This window comes from Cygnus olor, chromosome 2 (assembly GCF_009769625.2).
Source record: "Cygnus olor isolate bCygOlo1 chromosome 2, bCygOlo1.pri.v2, whole genome shotgun sequence".
In the NCBI taxonomy this organism is placed as follows: Eukaryota; Metazoa; Chordata; class Aves; order Anseriformes; family Anatidae; genus Cygnus; species Cygnus olor.
The window spans coordinates 137,251,289-137,276,910 of NC_049170.1; the positions used below are offsets into that span (position 1 = coordinate 137,251,289).

The following is a 25,622-nucleotide window of genomic DNA, read 5'->3' on the forward strand; positions in this document are numbered from 1 at the left end:
GGATAATGTAGCAATTTAAAACTATTCCAGCTATTACAAACAACCAGCTGGGTGGGATCTAACCATGTGTGAAGAGTTTTCCATATGTACCTGCTGTGTTCCTGTATCGTAGCTGGGAAAGATAGGTTCCTGGGAAAATTCCCCAAAGGAGTTGCAGTAGAATTGTGATATTCTTCTGAATGAAATACAAAGATTTTTTGATACATATAAGCATACCGCAACATTTTTTTGAAACTGTAGAGCCTTAATTTCATTTCATTTATGGACTTAATCATTTTCTAAGTGTTTCAGCCTAAAAATATGTTCTTTCATTTGTCTGATGTTAAGCTAAGTTGTTTAGCAACATATCAAAACAATTCCATGAAAAGATTGCTATCTTTTTTATTAATCCCATAGGCAGCTTTTGCAAATGTTTTTGTACTGTAAATGATTGCTGTGAGGCATTAAAGCACATTTCGAGAACAGAGTTCCCCCCGTGTATCCCTCTTGCCCTTCAAGATATGTTTTAACACCAACCTGATAGATGGCACTTAGAGAACCGCGTGTGCTTGGTTCAGGGTGCTGTTACAGCTATTCAGTACCAATCCCCAATGAAGCTTTTTATGTTGTCTTCCTTTTCCACTAAGAATTCGGTTCAGATTTCTTGTATTCTGTACAACCCATGTTTTTTAGGAGAGTTATAGGAAAGCAGTGTAAAACCACTGGAATACTTTCTTTCAGGAATTACAGCGGAAGTTATAGTGGTAGCCTCTTTTGATGAACTGCACAGAAGAGCTCAAGAGGCCAAGGGGAAGATTGTTGTCTACAACCAGCCTTTCGTCAGTTATGGTGAAACTGTGCGGTACAGATCGCAGGGAGCTGTGGAAGCTGCAAAAGTCGGAGCAGTGGCATCCCTCATTAGATCCATTGCTTCTTTTTCTATCGATAGGTAAGCATTTTTCTCTTTTCTCCCCGTGTCTCACGTTTCAGCCTTTTAGTTCACGTGTCATTTGTGGGCAGGCATTTTTGTTCTTTACAACCTAAACGTTGCCAGTTATGAGTGGGTGTTTGGTTTTGAAACCATTGGCTGCACAATAGTTCTTTTCCCCTGTGCTTTGTCATTCTTTCAAAATGTTTTCATTTTTTGTTACTGATCCAAATTGTGTGATTTTTTTTAAAGAACTTCCTGCATTCTCGAGGCTACCATAAATATTCCGAGATAACCACAATCAAATGGCTGTGGTGATAACAAGTATCAGACTGTGAGTGATATCTATATATTTGGCTGGAATGGAGGTGCGCAGTTTTTACTGTATCGGTATTTTCCCAGCACTAGGCTGACTTGTAGTAGATGAAGCAGTAGTCTGACATTACTGAAATAAACATGTTTTAGTTCTCTGATCGGTAACAGAGTTCTTTATTTTATCTGGTGATTATTTTCTGACTCTGAAAGCTTATACTTAAAATGCTCACCTGGGCTGAAAATCACGAGCTGAGGCGTAGAGAGAAAATGGAGAAGAGTCCAGCCATCAGCTACACACAATTTTTTAACACAGCATTTTTAAACTGCGACGCATTTCTACGTGAGCTTAATGCCTGTGGTGAGCTTTGCCTATGCTAGCCTGCTGGCTGAGAGGAGAAATCCCACAGGCTCAGACCGCAGAGCTGGACTGAGGGCCGTGGACGAGCCAGAGCCTTCTCCCTGCCCTCCCTCCTGAACGTGAGCTGCAGGCTGAGCTCCAGCCGGCACGACTGCAGGCAGGAGTAGCAGGGGCTTTCGCTGGTGTCAGGCACAAAGCTTGACTGCCTACACGGAAGGGCTGTGGCAATAAAACCCCTTAGGTAAGACAGCATAAAAGGAAAAAGAAAGAGGTGCTGTATTTTGTGATATTGATCTGTTTGGCATACGTGTGATCGGAGCAGTGCGGGTCATCTGTCCCCACACCCCCAGCTGCCCGTTAGGTCTTTACCCAAAGAGGAGTCATTGGCTGCAGTGACCCTGACCCTGAATGTCATAAACTGGAATTGTGTCCTGTTTGGATAATGGCATGAGTCTTTTTGATCTGTGCTCCTCAGTTTTCTTTCTACAGGAGTCTTGGGAAGGGGCGGTCTGGCTTTGGGTCTTGGTTCAGGCTGGGACTGGGACGTGGCTGGGATGGGCACTTGGAAGCATGCTCGATTCCACCATTTGAGACAGCGTAAGTGGTCACATTTCGGCAGTATCAAGTGTGCAAGCCTCACCGTTTGTGATACTTCAGAAAGCCTGAGAAATGCAGTAATGCCAACTGACTGAATTGGTCATGTGCCGAGGACAGCTCTGCTGCCAGAGTAGTTTGATAGCATTTTTATACGCTTCATGTTCCCCTGAAGGAACATATTAAAAATATATGCCCCATATTCCCCTAAAGAAGCTGACTTTCTCAGAAATAAAGTATTTTGAATTCACGTATCATCCAAACTATATTAGTGTATTTCTTGGTGCTCCACAAATGTAGCAGTTTACAATATATTTTCTAATACTAATACTTTTCTAATAAATGTAATAATATTGAACAGAGACTAGAATATATTTCAAAACAGTTTTATGAAGGAAAAGTTATCTTTTGAAAATAGTCTTATTTGTTATCATCAAAGCATATTGCAACCTATAATCCTTTGATTGTCTGAAAACCAGAAGGTGATCTGAACGCTGTTCTTTCCAGTCCTTACTGCTGTTGCCCTGCAGAGGTGTCCATTTGGAAGTTACTCTTCATATCTTCTGTTCGCCAGACTATTTCTGGAAGTGTATTTTAACAAGTAATGGAAAATTCAGAGCTGAGGAGCAGAGGTGGAGGCTGAAGGTAGTCAAGCCTGTTTATAAGGTCTGGGTACTGGCGTTACAGTTATTTCAGAATTGAATGAAAAGAGAGGAGAAACAGATGCCAAATGCATGTTTGTTTAGAAGTATGCAATCCTTAATCTAGGCTGGGGGCTGAGGTGTCATACGCAAAAGCAAGTTTGAATTTAGATGCTGCCAGGAAGCATTTTTTTCATGAAACGTTCTTTCTGTCTTTTCTCCATTTACCTTCACTTAGGGTTTTCTGGGTGGGGGGAGGAACTGGTTAATCTCCTTTTGCCTGTAATAAGGGAAGTGTTCAGGTCTGGTGTGTCACTTCTGCCCCTCTGTCATGCACAGGTCTGTTTGTTGTGCTTCTACCAGAAAAGAGGCATTGCTGTAGGCAAGATGGGTTCTCTTGCCTCCTGTGCCTCCTCCTGTGTTTTCTCCTGTTCACTGTCTGTCTGTCTCCTTGTCTGTCCTGCTGACTTGCTGTGCTGGCGGACTCTGCTGGACGTGGTGCCTCTCCTCAGTCAGTGTCAGAGGCTCTGCTTGTTCAAGTTGCTGTTGCCTTTTGGATTGATTGATGGCAAATGCTGCATTGCTGGAGGGAACAGGGTGCTAGAAGGATGAGAGATGAAAGGTAAAGAGCTGATAAAAGGCTTCTTAGTGTTGTGAAAGAAACTCTTGCATTCTTACGGTTTGCCTACTGCTATTTTGTTGACCAGAGCTTTTACTTTGGGGAACCTGTGTGTGTACATGCACACCTATTTATGAGTAGCTGATGCGTGGCAGTTTTCCAAAGCATCCTGGAAACATGTTGAAAGAAAGTGTCCTCCTCCTCCTCATACTACACTGTTCCTCTTTCCTCAGGTCAGCGAAAGGCAAAACTTCACAATCTTTAAAAATTATATTAATTTTTTTTTTAAGATTGCAACCTGTTTTGGACAGATCTTGTCACTTATTCTATTTGCAAGAAATGAAATGGGCTGGAAGAATGGAAACTACTTTATAGTGTGACTTCTAGGTGATCTTGCAATGCAAAAAAAAAATATTGGCAGGTTAAAAACAGGTACATTCTAGTAGATTAACATCTTGGGCTTATTAGGGCAGGTTATTAAAATTTACCGACAAGACAGAATTGGTAAAATTCCAGTGTGAATTAAATCAGTGTTCTCTTGCTGGCAGCTTGCTGGCTGTTCCTTGTTCCAGAGATGGCAAGCAGCTGCCATGTTGTCAAGGGCAAAAACTGTGCATCCTGAAAGAAACCTCTGAGCAGAGGTTATGTGGGCAGCTTATTTTTCTTCAAGATATGGCAGCATAGGTATGGAAGCTATGAAACTGGTAGGGGTCTCAGGCACACCAACGCTGAATGAGGGCAAGAAGGAATAAACTTCAGTATACTCAGGAAAACTCACTGCTGTGTTTCTATTAGGGCTCATGCCAACTCATCGGTGATAGTGAAGGACGTGAAGGATTTGTTGTTGAGTTTCCAGGAGTAGATTCATTTACTTAGGACTGAAGTGGTAATTGAATAAGAAATAAAATTGCCAAGAGCATCTCTTTTGGCCTGTGCAGAGAGGACAGTAGTTGCATGGTTTGTATTACCACGTTGTCCAGCTGTTGTGCCTCCTTAGGAGAGATCCTGGAATTGTCCCCACGTTGTTTTAGAGTCAAATAGTTCTCTTACTACTTCATAGATACCATGTTATGAGTGAATTTTTCTACTTAAGAGAAAGTCATAGTAATAGGCAGGTAATTTGCCTTGCCCTCCCTGCAGATGGTGTGTTTATGACAACCTTCTTCCCAGTAAGAAATTCCAAGGTGGGGGCAATTTGGTGGTGAGACCACTTAAATCTGGATATTAGGAGTAAAGAGTGACAGAACTACTTTTAATGAACCTTCTTCAACAACATGTTATTGTAATTAGTCAACATCATCCGTGGTGTTTGGCTTTTTGGAGAAACCAGGATGTTGACTTTTTTGGCTTTATAACTTCGCTGTACTGTGATTAATGGTCTTGTACAAGCTAATGCATGTAATACATACATTTGCTGATGTGTACAATGACTGGATGAATTTCTCAGTTTGTAGCAGACATTCTTATGGCAAAAATACTCAATTTACAAAGTGTGGTTAAAAATGTGGTTCTAATAAACTAGCCCTAAGTCTGCTTTTTTGCTTCCTAGCTCTAAGCTTTTAGAACTTATAGGTAAGAGGTAGCCTTCTGCTGTTGAAATGGCCCAGTAATATTTGTCCTGTGGTGAATGTACTCTTATCACTCCGAGACTGTAACAAAATCTTTCTGTTCCTCAAGAGCCACAGATTAGATAAAGTCGTAACACGACGTCTTGTAATAATAACCCTTCTAGAGGCACTAGAAAGAAGCAAAATGGAGTGTTTTTCAAGAACTCAGAAAGTTCCCTGAACTTCTAAGACATAAATGCCAAGGGATCAATTACTATATATATTTCTTGTAATGCTGCAGAACAGTCTCTCTTAGCATATATGAAATCCAATGGGTAAAAGGCCAAAATAGGCCAAGTAGTCCTTTGACCTAGTGTGGAGGCTGTTAACAAGGACCCAGAACTCAGTCAAGTTCTTCTCAAAGGTTTTCTTGGGGGGCTGAATTCAGCATCTTACATCTGGAAAAAAAAGTAATTTCCTTCACTTTCTCTTCCCTTCTTCAGGCTACATGTGGCCAGGACACAGTATCTGCTCTAGTGACTAATCAGAAGCTGTGTCTGGATGAAAGCTGAGTGCGTGAGTGGCATGTTGCAGCTCAGGATTTATTGCAGAGGTTGCACGGATAGCTTGAGGGGATGCATATGACACAGCTAAGTGCAAGCATGCCAGGGCTGGAATATCATTTTGTGGAGTATGTGTGAATTTGAAAAGTGTTGCTTTTCCTCTCTCTTCATTTCCCATTTTTCTATCCCTACTTGGTTTGTTTTCTTTTGCCCTATATTGTAACGTACGCCATTTGTGTATATACGTTGTACCCTCAAAAATGTATCTTGTATTTTCTTTCCCTCTCCTGCTTTTTCTTTTATTCTTCGTAAACAATTCTTACCCTTCTCAATCTCTCTGTCAGTGAGTGTGGGTGTCATTTTTTGGCTCTCACGTGCTGGCACAGTGACTTCTTACCACGTCACCTCTTCCAAAGGCTTGGTCTGCTGCCTTTGGGTCCAGATGTGAAGCTTGCCTGCTAAGGAGAGCTTCCTCCTTTCATTGAAACGCCAGGTCTAAGGAAAGTAAGGGCTTCTTTTCAGAGATACTCGACGTCTTCTACTTGTTCTGCCAAGTTTTCTGAAATCTGGAATGGTACAGTAGTTTTGATAGGATTTCTTTTGCCTTTTTTTTTTTCTTTTAGCAAGGAGATGCATCTGGCCTTTAAAACTGATGTATTTTCTTTGAGTTGCTGTTGCTTCTGGTTGTGCCACGAGCCCTGGAGGCTCCTTTCCCTCCTGTTCTGCCCCTCCTTCTACCATGTATGCCAGTCTTAGGAACCTTTCCTCCTATGACCTGTCCTGCTCTTTTCCTCATGCGTCGCCACGAAGGCGGAGCACTGCTGTGTCTACGTGGGATTGAATTTCAGCTCGTAAGCCCTCCTGAGCAGCACTAGGCCAAGACCCATGTGTTAGCAGTTTTCTGGTAATATGAGAGTTGGCGTGACCTGAGTGCAGCCTGCTCATGAGCCGTAGGAGGGTCCCTCAGCATCTCTCCAGCTCTGTGTAGGGGTAGTCTAACTGAGCAGACCCCTGTTCTCTTCCATGTGTCGTAGCTTGGAGGTGAAGCAGATGAGAGAAGTCACTTTGCCCTAGAAAGCTGCTCTTGTTGCCCATTAAGTGGCCTGGATCACCATTTGGATTTTCAGCCAAAAAATCTTAACCTCTGTGTAAATTTCTAAAAGCTGATCTGCATCATAAAATAATTTTGGGAACTCTGTGGCTAACTACTCCCTGTTTACTAACTTTTTTTTTTTTTTTTTCATTTTAGGTATTTAATAAAGCAGTCGCTGCAAGCAGGCAAGCCTGTGGTAGCCCAGAATAGGAGTTAAGTTTGCCATCACTTTTTCTTCAGTAACACCATCTGTTTTAGAGTGAGACTGGTCATCCAGATGGCTCTTCAACTGAAAAATTTAGCTTTTCGGGCATTTGAGTTTAACTAAAAATTTTCATTGCCTCTGGCACCCATTGAAAGGAAAATAATGAAGTTTCTTTATATACACAAAATGAAGTAGGATTTTTGTATAATTAATTCTTGTAAGCTTTTGCTTCACTTCCCTTTGTCCCCCCAGTACTCATCCACCCTATTTTCTGATCTACAGATAGCATCCTGGTAGTTACATGATCTTCTGGGCTGCTGGAAGCGTGTGGCCTCGGTGGCATCTCTGGCCACGTTCAGGGACCAGGCTGATGCCTGCAGGATGTGTGATGGAGAAAACCCAACACGTAACATCCCTGGCCAGGCATACAGGCTTCATGTGTGTGACCTGTCAGTACCCTGGGTGCTCCTGAAATTTGGTGCCCTCTCCTCGAGCTGTGTCAGTTCAGGAATTTGCAGTTACTCCAGCTTTTGGTTTGTTAGCACATTTGGTTAATTTCCTGCAGCTCTGCTCAGACCTCTCAATTTCACTTTGCTTCTAATTAAGCTAGGCTTGGGTTCTCAAGTCTGCAGGAGTGGGATATATTTTAATTCATCTGTAAACCTGCTTCCCTGTTTTTTGGTTAATGAAATAATCTTGTGTTTTGTTCTCTTGGGAGTAGGGAAAATATTTTATTGGTTATCTGAATTTTTTGCTCTTCTGAGCGCTCATCATACTGATATCTTCCAAAACACAAATCTTTATTCTACAACTGATTTTTATTTGATTATATAATTAAAATAAAAGATAATATATATTTTTAAATAAATCTGCAATTAAAGAATTAAAGTTTATTATTTTAGGTGCAACAACTCAGACTGAGCATGCGTTGGCAGCCGGGCCATGCTAGGTGCACTGATGTGCATCTTCTGGTTTAGTTTCATCAGGGAGGAATCTAGCACTGGCACTCTGGGAGGTTAACGTCTGTCAATTCAAACTAAAAGGCTGCGCAGACACACCTTGTGAGACCTTTAAGACAGTCATGTTATCTATGCAATGCTTGAAACTGTTTGTAGTGGTCAGAGATACGTCTTCTGTGGTACCAAGATTCACTTCCCAGGTGTGGGATGTCACTCGTCATTATCAAATGGCAATTCCAAGAGGGGACAGGGACAGAGCTGAGCCTTTCTGTGTGCCAGGAAAAGGAACTTCAGGATATTTGCTGTGTGGCAGCCAAGCGTGTCTCCTTGATGCTGATGTGTATGTAAAATCCAACAAGGATTGGAAGGACTGGAAATAAAGGCTTCGCCTATATTACTTGTGGATATGACCCCTTCATTTATTTAATTCAAGAAACTTTCTTTGCTCACCACCATCTTGCAGTGGCAGAGTACTTGCTGTTACTATTGCTGTGTTTTTTAGGTAGCTTTGTTCCTTCCTAGCATGTGAATTCTTTGCTCACGAGGTGAAGTGGTGGATGTGTAAGTTGAAGAGTTATTTTCTTGCGTCAGGGAGGCGAATGCAGCCCTGGTCAGTTTAGAATTGATCTCTGAGGGAGTTGGGAGACTGATGAGCCTGGTTCTCCCCTGCCCAGTACTGAGTGTGCTCGCTTTTGATGCTGCAGAACTGTTATAAAAGTAGTCTCCTTGTGAGCAGGCAGCATCCTCTCTCTGCTTTGCACGGGCTTGAGGAATGCACAGGGAGTAAAGGCAGCAGGAGGCTGGCCATAGCTACACCCAGCAAGAGTCGTTCTGTAGCATGAATGAAGAAGAAATCAGAAAGTGCCACCGAGTATCTGGGAACACTTCTCACAGATGGATTAGGATAGCAGCAAAAGCTGTTCATAGGAAACGTTGCAATTAGAGACCGTCCTAGGGCAATATCCTATGGTAATGGGATACAGCAATGTTGTCTTCTGTTCTACCGAGGGATGAAGGAACGAGGATAAAACCCTGGTTTGCGGTGTAGTAAGGGGGAGTAAGAACATAGCATGTTTTGTAAGTCTCTGGTGAAGTTGTGAAAGATTCTAGTTATGTTCCTGGCACTGTGCACGTAGCCTTGTTTCCCTCAGAGGTCTGAATTGGTGGTGTGCTCTGGGATTTATTTCCTTGCCCTTCACTTAGGGGCTTTCCCTCCAGGACATCTCTGTATGTCGTTGACTGACAATTCATTAATTTTTACTTTCCTTCCTATGTTCCCTGAAGGCCAACATGCCAGACCGCATTCTGCAGTGCAGGCTTTGTGCTCTCTTTTGGGCAAACCCTAGCTGTCAGCCAGATAACTTAGATGTCCTTAGGAGAACAGGAGCCTGTGCTTTAGGAGGTGATTGTATTGTACGGTGCTTTCGTGCTGTCTGAGCAGTGATTAAGGAATCAAATTTCAGGAAACTTCACAATGGTGAGAAATCTGCAGATGATGGTTCGTAAGTCCTAAGTTCTGTTTGCTTGGAACAGTGTAACTTTATTTTTATTTTATTTTTATTTATTTATTTTTTCCAGTAGGCGTATTTGTTTTCTTACAAAGTCAGTAAAATGTCAGTGAGACTAACAAGGGCTTTCTCTACCTCCACCTAGTTTTGGCTACTGATCTTCAGGAATATATACTTCTAACAGGGAAGAGTTTAATCCATCTACTCTCCAGTAATATAAGCGGTGTCCTGCTTATAAGCATATAAGCAGAAACAGGTAAAAGACTGCTAAAATCAGTGTCAATAGGCTTCGTTATCCAGAAAGATGCTTTGAGAATAATGGTCCTTTTGAAATCCATAATTCCTCACCAGTAGCTTCCCAAGGCAAACCTTGATCAATGTAGTATTCAAGTTTTTTCTTCTCTTCTGGCCCACCCACTCTCCTAACTCATAGGTTTTGTTGATGGCTAGATGGCCACCCGTGTCATGAGTAACAAATGTTAACTCTGGCCCTGTTCGGGTACTCTCAACACCCACTGATAGATTTCCAAATATCCTTCAGTCAATAAAATAAAAAGGAACAATTTTATTCTGCCTTTGCATTACTGGTTCACGTATGTAAAGATGTTGACCTTAAAAAACTGCCAAGTCTTGGGTTTCTTGTAGTGAACCTTAAGGAGTTACGGCTGTGCTCGCTGTGGGCTGGGCACCGGGATTTCTTGTACTTTTCTGTGATTCCCTGTTACCTTAACCCTAATCAGCTCTGGCTTTCTTCAGCTCTGTTGGCCCCTTCTGTGTCTGTATGAGTATCTGTGTGTATGAAAACCCTGTTAGCAAGTTCAGAACCACCTACCGTGATCATAATGTCTTGCTCCGTCAGTCGCAGGTCCTGTTTTAACGTTCTTGCGTTATTCAAATTTCTTGATTAAACTGACAAATCTCTCACCTATATGTGGAGACCGTAAATATAGAGGATAAAAAGAAAACCTGTCAAAACTGCAGGTAAGGATTCCCCAAAGGGATCTGAGTAATACAGTGCCAACAAATTATTTTCACAAGGGGTGTATTTATTACTTAGCTGCTGATAAGATGTGAGAAGCGTGCGGGCTGTCATTTCATTTCACTATAATTCTCTGTGATTTTTCAGTGGAAGTATAGCGCTGAGGACTTTATCTGGAGTGGTTATCTCCAGAGCTTGTGAGCCCATGGCTGTGGACGACTGCAATAGATTAAACAGTACCAGGGTGGTTGTGTCAGAACGGTACATAATTGGTATTTGGGGAACCCTAGCCTAATACTCGCACTTTTTCAACAAAAAAATAAAGAAGGTCATGGGAAGGGCTGTGCTGTGCTGCTTCTTGATGTGTTCTGGGATTACCTCCACTAATTTCAAGATATACTGCAACTCACTTTTTGATTTTCATCTAAAACAGCTTGGATGGATGCCTAGTTTATAGATTTGCCTGCGTATCCAGTTTTGTTATTTTCACGTCTTGTAGTTGGTTTTCCAGTTTGTACTTTCCACTGAGCATTGCTTCCACTTCCTATGCTACTCAAGGTACTTTTTCAAAATCTATTTGATCTAATGATTTTTTTTAATCTACAAATTACAGAAGTTTCATTATGTTTTAGTTAAGTTTCATTAAGTTTTATTTATGAAACGTGTTGTGTCTGCACTAGAACATCTGAAGTATTTTTTTTTCAAGGTTTACTGCTGACGTTCAAAAGTGAACACAAGTTTATGTGGGACTGGGGCTAGATTTGTGTTTCAAAATCTGTTTGATGCATGCAACAAAATGTTTTATTTTGATGTGTAACCTTTTACTTATGTCCTGTAAAACAAACAAGCAAACAAACAGAGGTGCCACTTGTTGAATACACTTAATGCACTAGTCAACTGTTAATTTCCACAATCTCTCTGCTTTATGCACCAGGCATGCAGGGGATTTGGAAGTGCTAATTCCTCGTTTTGTTTTGCCTTGTTTGCTCAAACACGTGAGCAAACATGCATTGTTTGCTCCAACAGATTATTATTTCTCTCTGGAAGAATGCTTGCATTGTTTTTCAGGGGAAGGGGGCCTCTGGTTTTGCTGGTTCTTCCACTTCCCACAGCCGTGCTTGTGGCTTGTCCATATGGTAGGATATTTCTGTGTTATTTCATTAAATGCTGTCTTCACATAGGATGGTCTCACCCTGCTGCGTTAGCTGTAGTGTGATGCATGTCAGGCATTTGGGTATGATCAGCTAGACCTGTTTGTATGATGAAAAGATACTTCTGGCACAGAAATTTTGACTTGCGTTTCTAGGAAGTCAGAGCCAATTATTCCATGGTTATTGTTTAGAATTATTTTCTAAATATATCCCGTTGCTGATAGCCAACAGTAATACTGGGCTCTTCCTTATAGAAGTAATGTCTTGTGCCTTGTAAGTGTAACCGTTTCAATTACTCTAATCTTTTTCTCCAGCTTTGTTTTCCCCTTCAAATCCAATCAGTCACCTGAGCCTCTCTCATCGTGTCCATCTTGTTGCATCAAATACTAATTCTTTGATCTTCCTGCAGGGTAAGGCTAAATGGTGAAGATCCTTCTCCATCTGGTTTATTAAATGAGCGGTGCCAACTCCTGTCTCTGCTCTGCCGGTGATGCCAGCTTTGATTACTTGCCTCTTGTCTTCTCCTTCAGGCTCCTTATACTTTCTCTCATCCTGCTTCTATATTTAGGAGGATGGTGCAAACCTAAAGCTGTAACTTTGCTCTCTTCCAACTTTCCTTTTTAAACCTGACCTTTGGTTTGATATTTATAGATCATTCCCGTATGTCATTGGCTGGGTAGGTGAAGAAGGTCTGTGACTTCTAAACTGTTTCACCAATACCTTGTTTTCCTAGTCACTCTCAGCAGTATTTCTGCATTGTCTGTCTAATGTGAATATTGCAAATACTCTGTGACACAGAGGAGTGTTGTCTTTCATATGTTTCTCTTCACTATTAAGCAGGATTGAGCTTGGACTACAATTCCTGTTTTTTTGTCTACTGTGATCACAAAAAGAGAATATTTGTTCTAAGAACAAGAAACAGAAGGGATCCACAAAATTTTTGATTTACTATTTCTATTTGGATACCATCACATTAGCAAGCTGGTGACTATGGAGTCAAAATATACCTCAGTAAGAAACATTTGAAACCATTGCACCATTTGATTCTAGACATTTGTGCACAGGACAACAAAATAAACTTGTGTCAGATGGGGGAGAATAATCACATGAATTAATTTCAACCAGGGATTCTGCCCTTGGGTTCCCCCGGGATCCTGAGAAGCTCACTGCTATTTCTCTGTTTCCCTGTATTCGAGCAGAGGTAATATTTTTGGAACGTCAACGTCGTGTAACATTTTATGTTGTTTGCTGAAGAAAGACATCATTAAAAGTTGACTTTTCTAAACTGTGATTAGGTATTCAATAATAAATTCTGCTGTAATTTGCCTGCACCAAAACCAGTTACAATCCTATCATGCCGTAACAGCGGGTGGCTACTTATGCTAATTAATGCACTATATAACCATGGGGTTTTATTAAGAAATAAAATATGGAGTGTGCGATTGTTAACCTCTGCTGGGTTGAGATTCCAGGTTGCCTTAGCAGAGGTGTGTTGGAAGAGTCTGGCAGGAGGCGAATGGCAGAGGCTACAGGTCATTATTTTGAATACCTTATTTTCAAATGTAAATACTTAAAAGCAATTGGTTGACTGTAGCTCAAATCATTTGGATTTTGAGTTCAATTCAGTAACAACTCTCCACGAGAGACTTGAAGCCTCTGGAAACAGTGTGAAGGAGCTGGAATTTCATAAAAGTACAAGGCTTTTCCTAAGTAACAGCTCTTTATTATCAAGGAGAACATGAAGATTAGAAATCAGGTGCTGGGATTTGAAGGTGATTGAGCCAGAAGTCTGAGGTCTGGAAAAAGTGAGCTTATGGGAGGGATGTAAGGAAGGCTTTAATAGTTGTTCTATAACCTGTGTATTGCTTGCTCCTTTTCAGGGAGTAGACTGTGGTCCTTTGAGGACGGTCTTTGTCTCTCTCTCAGTATCTCCTCCTGCAGTCTCTAAAGAAGGAAACAACTTCCAGGGCTCCCAGTTTCAAGCTCTGAGAAGGCTGCAGTTATTGCTGGGGAGGCATGGGAGAGCCAAAAAGAGTTTGAGGGGACCAGGGATTCACTTGAGCAGGGATTCAGCGCTGTCCAAATGCAGCCAGCACTTGGAATCCAGTATGCTGGTGTGCTGGGTTCATCTGAGAGGTCCTCCAAGGCTGTATGTAACTCCATGAAACTGTTTGTGTTTTCTCTCTCTTGCTCTAGTTTATAATGCAGAAAATTGAGGAAAACAGGAGTTGTATGCTGCAGTGTTTTGAGAGAATTCTAATACTCGAGTGTTACCAGAAATGTGATGTGAATGGGCGTACCCATGAGAAAACTTAGCAGAGCTACTTGGAATAATAAGTGCAGCTGCAATTTATGATTTTAGAAACAAATGTTTTTCAGAACCTAAAATTAGGCTTCTATCATGGTAAATCTTTGTATGGTACTTCTCAGTAACGCTCAGTGGGGGATTCTTTTAACCCTTTCCCATTTAGAGCAGTACCTTTTATTCCTCAGATATTTTTAAGTTACTTACTGTTAGATGTAGGAGTTAGAGAAAAGGTGGCAGAATCCAGGCAAGTGGGAAAAGGTGACAGGGAACTGGAGAACACCACCATGAATCATCAAAGACATTCAGGTAGTGCTTGCCCTACAAAGTTTCCGGAGAAAGGAAAGGAAAATGCCATTTGTTCCTCTGAGGGTCTTCCCCATAAGGTGTCTAAATTGAAACAGCTAGTGTGATTGGTCATACATTTAAAATAAATGAATAAATAAATAAAGGAACACTTTGAAATGTGTAGATCAGTGTGAGCTCATCAAGTGATGTGCTTGGCTGTATATCTGTCTAAGCTGAAGATATTAGAAAGAGGATGCTGTTGCTGTCAAGTAGATCTAGCTGAGTAAAGTAAACGTGATGGTATTTCAAAGCCCTCAGAACAGTTTGATGTGTTTTGGAAACTGGGGGATATTAGTTAAAGCATCTGTGGGACTTGAAGGGGGTTTTAGTGCAAGTTTGTTTTTGGCTGAGAAATTCTAACCACAGTTATGCAACGTTTTCCACCTCCACCCAGGTTTTTCAGAAAGACTTGACAGGGGTTAGCAGGGAGCGGAGCTCAGGAGCTGTCAAGGTTTGCAACCCAGCCTGGCCATCGGGGTTTCAGAAGGATGCTGCCAGATGGGTCTGTCTCACCCAAATGTTTCAGTGTTGTCAAAACAGGAATTTCCAAGAAAGAAAATGTTTTATCAGCATCTTTGCTACCAGGCCATTCAGTATGTTCAGAGCTTTGGTTTTGAGGCAGCAAGACGTGGCACTGTGTGATGTGCCATGGGTCATATCAGCCATCGCCTGCTCATTGCAGGTGAACAGCTCAGTGGTTAAGTCATGGATCGAGCACTGTGCTGTTCAACCAGGAGTTTTGTTAACTCTGTTATTAATCAGTGTATGGGGTCATCATAACATTCACCTGCAAGTCAGTGAACCTTTATGTTCATGTAGATGAGTATTAAAAACCCACTTGTGGGGCTGCGTACAAAGGCTTTGCAAGCTGCAAGTCATCTTTGGGCTGCACTTAGAGAACAACTGCTTTAAACTACATGATGAATAGTTATGAACTGCATACATTCGGAGTTTTCTGTAGCATTCAGTGTTTGTTTATAGACAAGCTAGGTTTGGTAAAAATACCATTTCCAGTGAATTATTTAAGTACCTCCACTATGCTTACACATAAGTATAGTACAGAGTATTTTACAGAAACAACTTTTTGCTTGACAGCTGAAACTGAATTCAAACTCTATGTCCTAGGTTGTAAAAAAAATACAGTTCTGCCTCTAAAATTGTATGCTACCCTTCTTTCTGAATAGATACAGTTTTTAACAGATTTTCTATTTATAAAGTAATGTATGTGGTCTCAGTGTTAACATTAGCCATGAGCAATCACTAACATAATTTTCCTGCATAATGTTCTATAGGAACTAAAAGTTATTCCTATTTGACATTTCAACACCAGAAGAAAATTCCCACTTGTAATTGAGTTATTGCTCTGCAGCGCTGCACAAGGTGGGCTTCAGCCTTTTTGTGGCCTGAGCTTTAAGGCCGTACGTGGTGCATGGTGTGTGTATGTGTATGTGAATGCAGGTGACTCGCTGCATGCCCTTCCTCGTGGAGGCTGCCTGAACAGAAGTGACACCTGGGACAGACTGGGGAGGAGGAAGCCCATGGTCTGCTTGACAGCCCTCTGCTCCTGCAGCTATTGGAGGTGAGCAGGGAGAGCTGCAGCTGTCACTTTTCAGGTGGTCTGGAATCTCGTAATGTTCCTAAGTCCAATTCACCTTCACAGGATCACAGAATTGTAGGGGTTGGAAGGGACCTCAAGAGATCATCGGGTCCAACCCCCTGCCAAAGCAGGTTCCCTGGAGCAGGTTGCCCAGGTAGGCGTCCAGACGGGCCTTGAATATCTCCAGAGAAGGAGACTCCACAACCTCCCTGGGCAGCCTGTTCCAGTGCTGCGTCACCCTCACCGTGAAGAAGTTCTTTCGCATGTTGGTGCAGAACTTCCTGGGCTCCATCTTGTGGCCATCGCCCCTTGTCCTGTCCCCACAAACCACTGAAAAGAGGTTGGCCAAATCTCTCTGTCTCCCACACCTCAGGTGTTTATCAACATTGATAAGAACCCCTCTCAGTCTTCTCTTCTCAAGGCTGAACAGACCCAGGTCTCTCAGCCTTTCCTCACAGGGAAGATGCTCCAGGCCCTGTATCATCTTTGTGGCCCTTTGTGGACCTTCTCCACCATTCTTCTGACACGACTGTCCGTGCACTCATGTCTCTTGATTAGGGCCCAAAAGTGTGCACATTTAAATTTACTTGCAGACTGCCAAAGTCACGATTATTGTTGGACCTTCTGAGTAAAGCCTCCAGCCTGCTACCTTTTATCCAAAACCATTTTCGTTAGCAACCTGGATGAACTAATGAAACGGAAAGAAAATTGTGTTGTTTCAGGCAGTCTCTCTTCCAACAGAGACTCTGATAGGCGCTCTTAATTAGGTTATAAAGAGATCCATAAAAGCAGAGTGGAGAATAATCTTTTCTCTCCCCTTTAGCAGATGATGAAGGAATCATCATATATCCAGGATTAAATAGAGAGCAAATCCTCAAATAATAAGCAAAATAGCATGAATAAGTAGAATATATTGAAGAGCGTGATAAACTTGATATCTAAAATAAAACAGCAAGAGAGGAAATGTTGCCATTTTACAGATGCTTCTCTTTTCTTTTTGAGGAAGGAAAATGACTTGACTTCTTAAGACTGAACCATTTTCTTGGGAAACCCCTGCATTTATTTCCTGGTAGCAGCTGCCGTGTGCTGGGTATTCTCCTGCACATTCCCAAGGCGACTGGCAGTGCGGGAAGATCCCAGAACGGATTCAGTCATTCTCCCTCCTATGCTTTGCACTGGAAAGATTTCTTTCAGCCTGACACTCTTCATTTACCAGGAATAGCACTAATTGCAGGGAGAGAAGCTGTTCAGGGGTAATATGGACCTACTGGGGGATTTTGTATTTCATTTGATTTAGATGATGAAGCTTTTGGGAGAATCTGCCGCAGTCAAAAAATACAGCTGGGGAACGAGTGCTCATGCTTGGCATGACATTTTGCCATGCTGTTCAATATTAGGACTAATTTTGAGGAGTTATTATAGTGTTGTAATAAGCTTTAAAAATATGTTCTGTTGCTGAAAGGGACTTTTCTGCTTACAGTGGATTTCAAGCTTCAGACTGACAAATTCAGATTATAACTACGCAGCGACAGGCAGACTTAGCCTGAGTTTTGAAAATAAAAGCAGACAGTTTTATTTGTCAAGTCAGTGTACACTACTGGCTAAAGTAACCTGAATGCTCAAACATTTACATTTCATTTTGTGTTTCATGAATGTCACTGTATAATGTATGAACTGCATAGGCAAATAGAAAGATCAGGTGATGCTAAAATAGTTGCTTTCATGTGGAGCTACTAAAACCTCTTACTTAAGGAGAAAGTAAGTGGTGTCTCCTCTGTACTATTTTCACTGAAATACTTTTTGTTCTCTCGCCCTCGTTTTTGTTTTCCACTTGAACACAGAATGTATTGGATTTTATTTCTTGTTAAATGGAACATCAAAAAGGAGTTCACTATTCTATAGAAATGAAATCTGTGGGAGTAAGAAGAGCATTTGTGTAGTGAAGATGTTTCAGAGTTTCAGTTTTCTTCAGAAAATAAAGGGGCTCAATGAGTGTCTTCTGGTGGCTTTTGGTTTGCTCACTGCTTGAGACTGCATCCAGTCAGGTCCTTTGCTCTTTCTTTTCATATCCCTTCAAGCAGTCAGATTTTAAAGCCTGTTTTTTTTTTTTTTTTTTTTTTTTTTTTTTTCCCTGCTATTGAATTTCATGGAAACTTTGCCACTGATTTTCAGTGAAAACCCCACAAACAACAAAAAAGATCACTAGATTTCTCTATTTTCTCTCTCGTATTTCACTCCTGGGATTTGCTTCTGTACTATCTATGGAGGTAATACTAAAGTTCTTCTACTGTCTAGTTTTTACAGTTAAAAGCTCTCCCCTTTTATCCTTCTAAATGTTTGCCTTTGGTGCTAAGATACAGTTCTTTCTTCTGCAGTCTTCAGGGGCTTTTCCCCCCTCTGTCATTCACATTCCTGTCTTGTGTTTTTTTCCTAGACTGCCCTTGTATTCCTGTTGACCCTTAAAGCCTTATTTTTCAAACTGTAAAATCATATTTCCATGCGACTTTGTGTTGCAGCACCAGCCTATTGTAGAGAAAAGGTATTCCTAAATATATTTCTATTTAAGATATTTCATTTGTCTGATGGAGGACATTGCTTGAAGAGTATACTGCTCTAAAGGATGTGAGGTGTAGAGAAGAAAGGGAGGAAGAAAATCTCATCTTTGATTTTGAAAGTTTTCCCTGACTCTGCTCTATCTTCTTCTGCAATTACCTGATTAAAAGGAAGAAGTTTCATTGTGGGTAAGACCAGTATCCTCCTTCCCTACCCTTTCCTTTCAGTTCACTGGAAGCTGTTGGCTGTGTGCCACCCTTTAGCAGGACCACGTTCTGGAAGGATGAGGAGCCTCCCCTTAACATCGCCTAACGCTCTGCAGTCCGTGCCAGAGGAAGTTCAAGTTTCCAGAGTCACTTCATGTGCGTGCGTGAGTGTGGGAAGCCTTGACCTTCCCTGTTCCTCACTGCAACGAAGCAGAGATTTGGAAGCACTGATACAGTACTTGGCCCTTCCCTGAAAGCCGGGATGCTGCTTCACACCTGTTTGTGCACGAAAATTTTATTGTGAGCATTCATTACCGGTAGTAATGAACGTCATTAAGTGGAGAAGGTATGAAGGCCAGATAAGTATTCTAGACAGCTGGCTGACTATAGTTTGCTTATGTATTGCTAGCCCCGTGGAGCCTCTTTGATTCTCTGCTTTCCAAATAAAGAAATGTATTTTTTGTTTGTGTGTGTTTGGACTTACTTACATCCTTCCTGTAGGTATAAAATACATCTGTTAGCAATGAGGTTTTTTAGTCTGTCCTGTGTGCTTACTAGACTCCGGCGATTGTGGGGTCACTGAAGATATAAATACGGATTCCGCTCAAGGCTGAGGAGCCAGGAGTTCAAGAAGAAAAAATAAAAAGAAACCCCATGAAGCCAGAAGTCTTGCAGCTGCTGGCGATTAGGATTATCATTGGCGTCCTCTCCAGGAGCCCTCCTCTAACATACCTATGGTAGCGTGCGGCAGGCAGCTGCGGTCCCACAAGGCAGGGATGTAAACACGGGAGGAAGGAGGTCGGTCGGTCGTGTTGAGCACGAGGAGGCCAAACAGGTGTGTGACTTCTGTGTTCCCTCAAGGTATTGTCAGCTGCTGGAGAATCGGCCTAATGCCTTTAAGATGCAGAAAGTGTCTTTTTTGGTTGAAGAGCAGCTGATAAAAGCCTCCAGTTTATAGTGAAGTTTGGAAAGGGTTGTGCAGGCTGTTCCTCTTTCAGTCTTACAGTCCCGGGATGGAATTCATTGGATTTGCTTCATTTGATCATTTTACCATTAACAGTTGCTTTCTGCTTCTTGTTTGACAAACCATATCTAATCCGTGCAATTTTTTAAAAACTTTTGTGGTTTTTGGAGAATTCCCATGGTACATGTGTACTGAATATTATAATGAAACACAAACATATACGTGTTAGTTGCATTCTGCAGCCTAGCGCATATATAATTATGTCAAAGCTATTATGCTTATTTGGTAAAGCTTAATTTTAATGAATGCCTAGTACTGATTAGATGCAGTTTTCCAAATGTTGATTTAAATGGAGTCCATATGGTAACAGAGCGACGCTGTCGTCTTTTTCAAAGGGAGTTTTTCTTGGTAAGGCCAACGGTCTCTGCAATCTCTTGTACACTCTGTTACACTTCTGCAGATGCTACACCAATTAAAGGTTGGTGCAAGTAATCTGGAAGAGTTTGTATAACTAGACTCCAAATATTTTATCCCTGGTAGCAGACAGCTATATTATCTTCCATAGTTGTACAAGACTATACTTTTGCTTCTTAGTTTCTCCGAATTTTCTGTGTGTATTCGTATTTTGTTTCCAATTTAACAGTCTTGCTATTATTTCAGCTTGCAGTAAACCAACAAATGAAATCCTACAAAGCCAATATAAAAAGCAAACAAAGCAAGAGAATATTTGGGACAAATGATGACAGAAACACAAAATTAAACTCGCTTTATTCCTTTCATATTTTGCCAAGTGGCTGTAAATGGGGAATAGTCTTGATTTTATTTTTAAAAACCCAAGTTGTCTCAGAAGATTAATAATACTTTTGACATTTTGACTAATTAAGTTACAGTTTAAGGCATTTTGGCCTCTCTATCCAGATAATGGTGAGGCTCTTGGAAGAATGTACACAGTCTGAGTGTGCACAAGGACATGCTTTGTTTTGTAAGGCCTTTGCTGCTGTGTACTTCATGGTGCTGGAAAATGCTGGAGTGGAGTTCAGCTTTTGCCATGCTGCTTTTGATAAAGAGAAAGATACTGCAGTGAGGCAGACACGATTAGCTGCTCTCCATAGCTAAGCGTGAGATCGAGGTGTACCGTTTCCCATCTGTTTTGCTACAGGATGTTCCATCGTTCCTTTAAAACGTAAAGCTTTGTTTGTCAGGGGGAGCCAAAGGAGGAGGAGGACGCAGTCCTATTACCACCAGTTAAGGCTGTGATCTTGCTATGGGTAAGCTAGGGATTAATGCAGTCATAGGGCTATTTAAGAAAGCATTTTGTGATTTTGGTCAATAATGAAATAGCTGATCTAATACGAATGTTGAGTTTACATGTGTTTGGTGTAGTGAACATGACACGGGACCTGAAGAAAATCCATGGTCCTGTATGTGACTGGAATTTCACAATTCAGTGAAACGTATGCTCAATGTTAGTATAAGGGCATAAGCTAAGCTGCTCAGACAACCTAGATATTGTATTTCCCAGTCCTATATTTCTGTACAGGGTTAGTGTGAAGAATTGTGCACTGGGAGGTGTGTGTGTGTGTGTGTATGCACGTGATGGCTGAAATAGATCTTTGTAAGCTTTGGTATTAGAAGTTTTTTGTTGTTTTTTTTTTTTGTTTGTTTGTTTTAGAATCATGTCAGAGTTCTTGTAATGCTGTGCTTGCTTTTCCCTTTAGGGGAAAAAGTTGTCTTCACCTGAGGCTTCAGCTCAAGATGTGTTTTCTATCAGAGCATCCAGTTTAGCTTGAAGCACTGGTTCTTCAGTTTATTTGTCCTTAGGCATTTTAGCTTATCTCGAGGATAAGGGTCGGTAGGCAAGGAACAAAATAATGAACCATGCGAGGTCAGCTACCACAGTAAAAAATAGTTAGAACTGACCTGACACCAGCAGCACATCCTTTCATCAACAGCTTTTAGTGTCTCCACATTTGATTATTTTACTTGGAAGAGAAGCTAATTAGCTAGCAGCCTCTTGACTGTTCTTATCCTTCCTTTGCACTTTCCTGTAGGATGCGAACCACATCTGTGTCGTACTGCTTACTTGACATGCACCTTGAGCAGAGAGAATGTTTTATTTGTGGGAGCCTCTCCTCTGCTGTTGTTATTCGTACTGTGATACTTCTCTTAAATACCTTCCAAGATGTGAAATCCAAGTGTTTATCAGAAGCAAAACCCAACAGCTTTATTTATCTGAATCTTGACAGCTGTTGTTGAATAGGAATGTCAAGACCGAATGATGATGACTTTTTATTACCATGAACAGGTTTATGAAGAATGATTCTAGCTCAGTGTGTTCAATTTCTTTAAACAGTTTAAACATGGAGATGAGATAATCCAGTAGATAAAATCTGAAGAACAGGTGCTTTTGTTAAAAAATAAAATAAAAAAGGACGTAAAAGCCCAACCCCCTCTCCACTACTGAACACCAAGCTATGGGATTAGAGTATGGGTATGTTAAATATTACATGATGTAATTACCCTTAATGTTTTCCAAAATGAATTCAGGATGACAGCATCAGGACAGTGTACATTTGAAGCACCAGAGGCTGGCATCACCCCAAGGTGTGTAGGAGACACTGAAGGTGTGCGGTGCCTGCCTGCACGTACAAACATTGCAAAGACCAATGATGATCCTGAGTCAGGTTTGCTTTGTGATCCCCCTTTCAAGCTGGTTCTCTATGGTACTTTTCTTTCTTTTCTTTTTCAAGGGGGCAAGGAATGGAAAGTCCAAGTCTGATTAATTTTTTTTCAAATCCTTTTTGTTTAGAAAGAATATCCACCGTCATATTTGTTTAGACACAGTGAAAGAAACCTTCCTTGTCTACCACTACCCAAATTCTCTCTCCCAAACCACTTCCGCTTTGCTCTGTTCTGAGCCAGACGCAGGGCTGCTTCTGTCCATCTTCATCTTTTTACACACAGGGTCTCATTTCTTCTCTAGTTTTTTTGGCTAGTTCTTGCTCAAGTCTTGCCATATGGTCAGCAGGTGTTAAGTTTTTGGTTCTCTCTGCATAAAAGGGGTGTAATTTACTTAGTATACTCTCTGACACTTTTTAAAGCAATTTAATGAGATACACTGGACACATGGTGTGTTTTACATGCATGTAGGCTTTATTTAGGTATATCCCAAGATGCTCAGTCTCTGCTATGGATGTTTCCTAGTATCAGAGTATGCGAGTTGGTCTTCTGGTAGGAATATACGGTCCTGTGATACTGTAGTGGTAATGCTTAGTCTATTTTCCATTTTGTAACAGTCACTTGGATGGTCATTCATTGCCTTCAGATCCTGGTAACATCTGAACAGTTGCTGCTTCTACCTGCCTATGGCAAAATTTCATAATTTGGGTACTTGGGTTTACCATAGTAATCTTGGCAGGGTAGTGGTTCGAGCATGAAGAAGACAAGACTTCCAGCTGCCTTCAAGGTTTAATTTTTGTGCTAGCTAAAGTAAACTCTCTACCTGCAAATGTCCATTCACGTGAGTTATGTTAGCACGCACGCATCTCCAGAAGTTGTCAGAAGCTTTATTCACAGTTGCTGTGGAGCACTGGGACCGAGCATCTGAAAGAAATGTAATTGCTACTTACATTGGAGCAACAGTTTTAGGGGGTTCTTTTGTTGAGCATCTGGGAAATAACGGGAGGAATGAAATCAATACAGGTGGTGATAAAACTTGAATTACTGTAGTTCAGCAGTTCCACAACATGTTAGTACTGAGCCATTATCTTGCCAGAAGACACAGGTGAATGGGTTCATTTAAAATGAGTGGAAACTGCTTGTTTCTGCACAGTTGCTGAAATGTAGGGTTTTTCTGAACATTAATACATAAAATTGTCATATCATGGGGTGGTTTTTTTTTCCAGTGTGGTGGTGTTTGTTTTATTTATTTTTTTTTTTTGGAAAGTCTACTGGTTTACATTCTGTGTGTATCCCCAAACACTCAAAGAAATATTAAATGTATGCAGTAAAATGTTGTAGTTTAAAAATTGGGGCTGGGGACTGTTACAGGGGCAAAGGGAAAGAAGAAAGTATGTAAGATCTGAACTTGTAAGTCCCTGTGAGTGCATCCAGCTCAGGAAGGATTGCATGGCACAAGACATTCAGCCTACCTCGATGTTTGTCTGGAGGCTGGGGAAGCTTGGTTATTTTAAAGGTGAGCTTCTGGTCACCCCATCTGCACAGCTGATGAGGCAGAGAGGCTCCAGCCTTCCTATGAGGTTCAGCCATAAACAGCAAGGAGCAAAAACTTCTTGAACTGTTTCCACCTAATAAAGAGATCTGTCCACACTCTGGGGAAGCTCCCATGGAAGCTCGGTACATGATTTTTAGTATTTTCTTTTCAATTAAATGTTTTTATATATCTACTCCGCTGGTTGTGTTACTGATTACAGTATGTCTTAATATTGCTAAGTTGAGAAGGATTTATTCTTCTAAACAACTAGAACTGAATAATCTCTCCCGTTTTATCTAATCAATTATCCCTAGAAAGTGAATCTCTCCACACATCTCCTCCAGGAGTATCTTAAGTATTTTTTCCAGATTAGAAGACTTAAAAATCACAGATTTTTATATTTTATTTGTTTAAATATGTAAAAATATGTCTTTGTCTTTTTTAAAAAAGAAGTGTCTAATTCTGTTGAATTACGTGTCTGCTTCTGTAAGTAGGTTCATAGGTGAAGATTTTCACATATTGGGCAAGCAGCTCTGGGTGTCCCTGCTTGAGCAGGTGGTAGGACCAGATGGCCTCCAGAGGTCCCTGCCAGCCTCAGTCATGCTGTGATTAATATAGGGATAACATATAATTAATATATGGTAAAAGCTAATGTGAAGAATGTCTGTAATCTGGCTTGAAAGCTTCAACTAGCCTTCCTTTGTAGGTAACATGTAGGTAAAGATAGGTAAAACTATAGAAATTACTTTCGGAAGCTTCATTCCACAGACATTTCACTGATAGTCATTATTTAGTAACTGAGATAAATGGCGTATTCATAAGGGTACTGAGGAAGCCTTTACGTGACTGGGTATTTTATGGATATTGGAAGTGCCTTTCCTGAGTAGTGTCTGAAATCTGAGAATTACAAACTAGACCTTAACTAAAGAGAGAGAAATCTGGTCACAGATGTGTTATTTGAGCTTAAAATCTCAGTGCAGAGGATGGCCAGTACTGAAGATCTGCCCATGCAGAGCTTTGCCCTAATATTTCAATGTGCACTTCTAAGCTTACTTTAGGATTTAGGACATGTAGTTGTACCCCAGTCCATCTCAGGTCATTCCTGTGCTATCAGAATGGTTCTCAGGTATTCCTTGAGTCTGTCCTCATCACAGGCTCTGAAGCAAGGAGAGGTGTTGTTCCCGATTTATTAGAGGGAAGTGAAGGAAATGAATGGTTTAATATCAGGAATTCAGGCATACATCTACATCCTGATTTCTTCCTTTTTTTCCCTGCATACAGTTTTTCTGCAGATCTGCTCTAAAGATCTCAACCCAGGCACCAGAAAGTAAGAAATAGGTAAATAATGGCTAAATGTGAAAAACAAAACAAACAAACAAACTTGGAGGAACTTGTTAAGGAACTTGTCCATTAACTTTTTTCTCTTTTTCTTTTTGATTTAAAATTTAATCTCCACAAGGCACAGCTATTCCTATACAGAAGAGAGTGAGGCCTTTTTGTCTAGTGGGGCACGTTTTTCTTCATTTATGCATAATTTGTGTAAAGTTTACTGATTTTTTTTAATTTCATTTATTTCATCAACAGTTAGTGGTTGGAGTCTCAAGTTTGTAGAGAATGAGGAAATGTACATTTAGTTTATGGTCTCATTGTCTTATTTTTTCTGAAGTCTGTCATATTAGTGCTCTTCAAAATAGGTGTGTTTTAGATAGCCAGTCTGATATTGAAATAAATGAAGTAGTGAACTTTAATTTCATTACTTGTCATAGGAAAAAAATGCACTTCTTACACTTACTTCTGCTCGCTTACCGACTTTTTGTTGTTTTTTCTTCCTGATGAAGCAGCGAAGAAGTGTGCTATTGACTAGTATCAAAGCATAATGTTGATCTAAATAGTGCTGACACAGAGTAACTTCCCAGACATACAGAATGGTGACAGTCAGATATACTGATTTGTATAAAAACAATTCAGGTATTTTATTGAAAGATATATTTCCACAT

General features: G+C 40.9%; 1 protein-coding gene across 10 annotated transcripts in view; it reads left to right on the forward strand.

The window, feature by feature from the left end:
- CPQ (carboxypeptidase Q) overlaps nt 1-25,622 on the forward strand; it is a 192,508-nt gene that overhangs the window by 31,290 nt on the left and 135,596 nt on the right. For all 10 annotated transcript variants that reach the window (XR_005816635.1, XR_005816634.1, XR_005816636.1 and 7 more), the window contains one exon: nt 721-928. Coding sequence is in view for 7 of the 10 variants with exons in the window: in XM_040546594.1 (XP_040402528.1) it covers nt 721-928 (208 nt within the window). In the remaining 3 variants the exon portion in view is untranslated. The remainder of the gene's footprint in view (nt 1-720; nt 929-25,622) is intronic.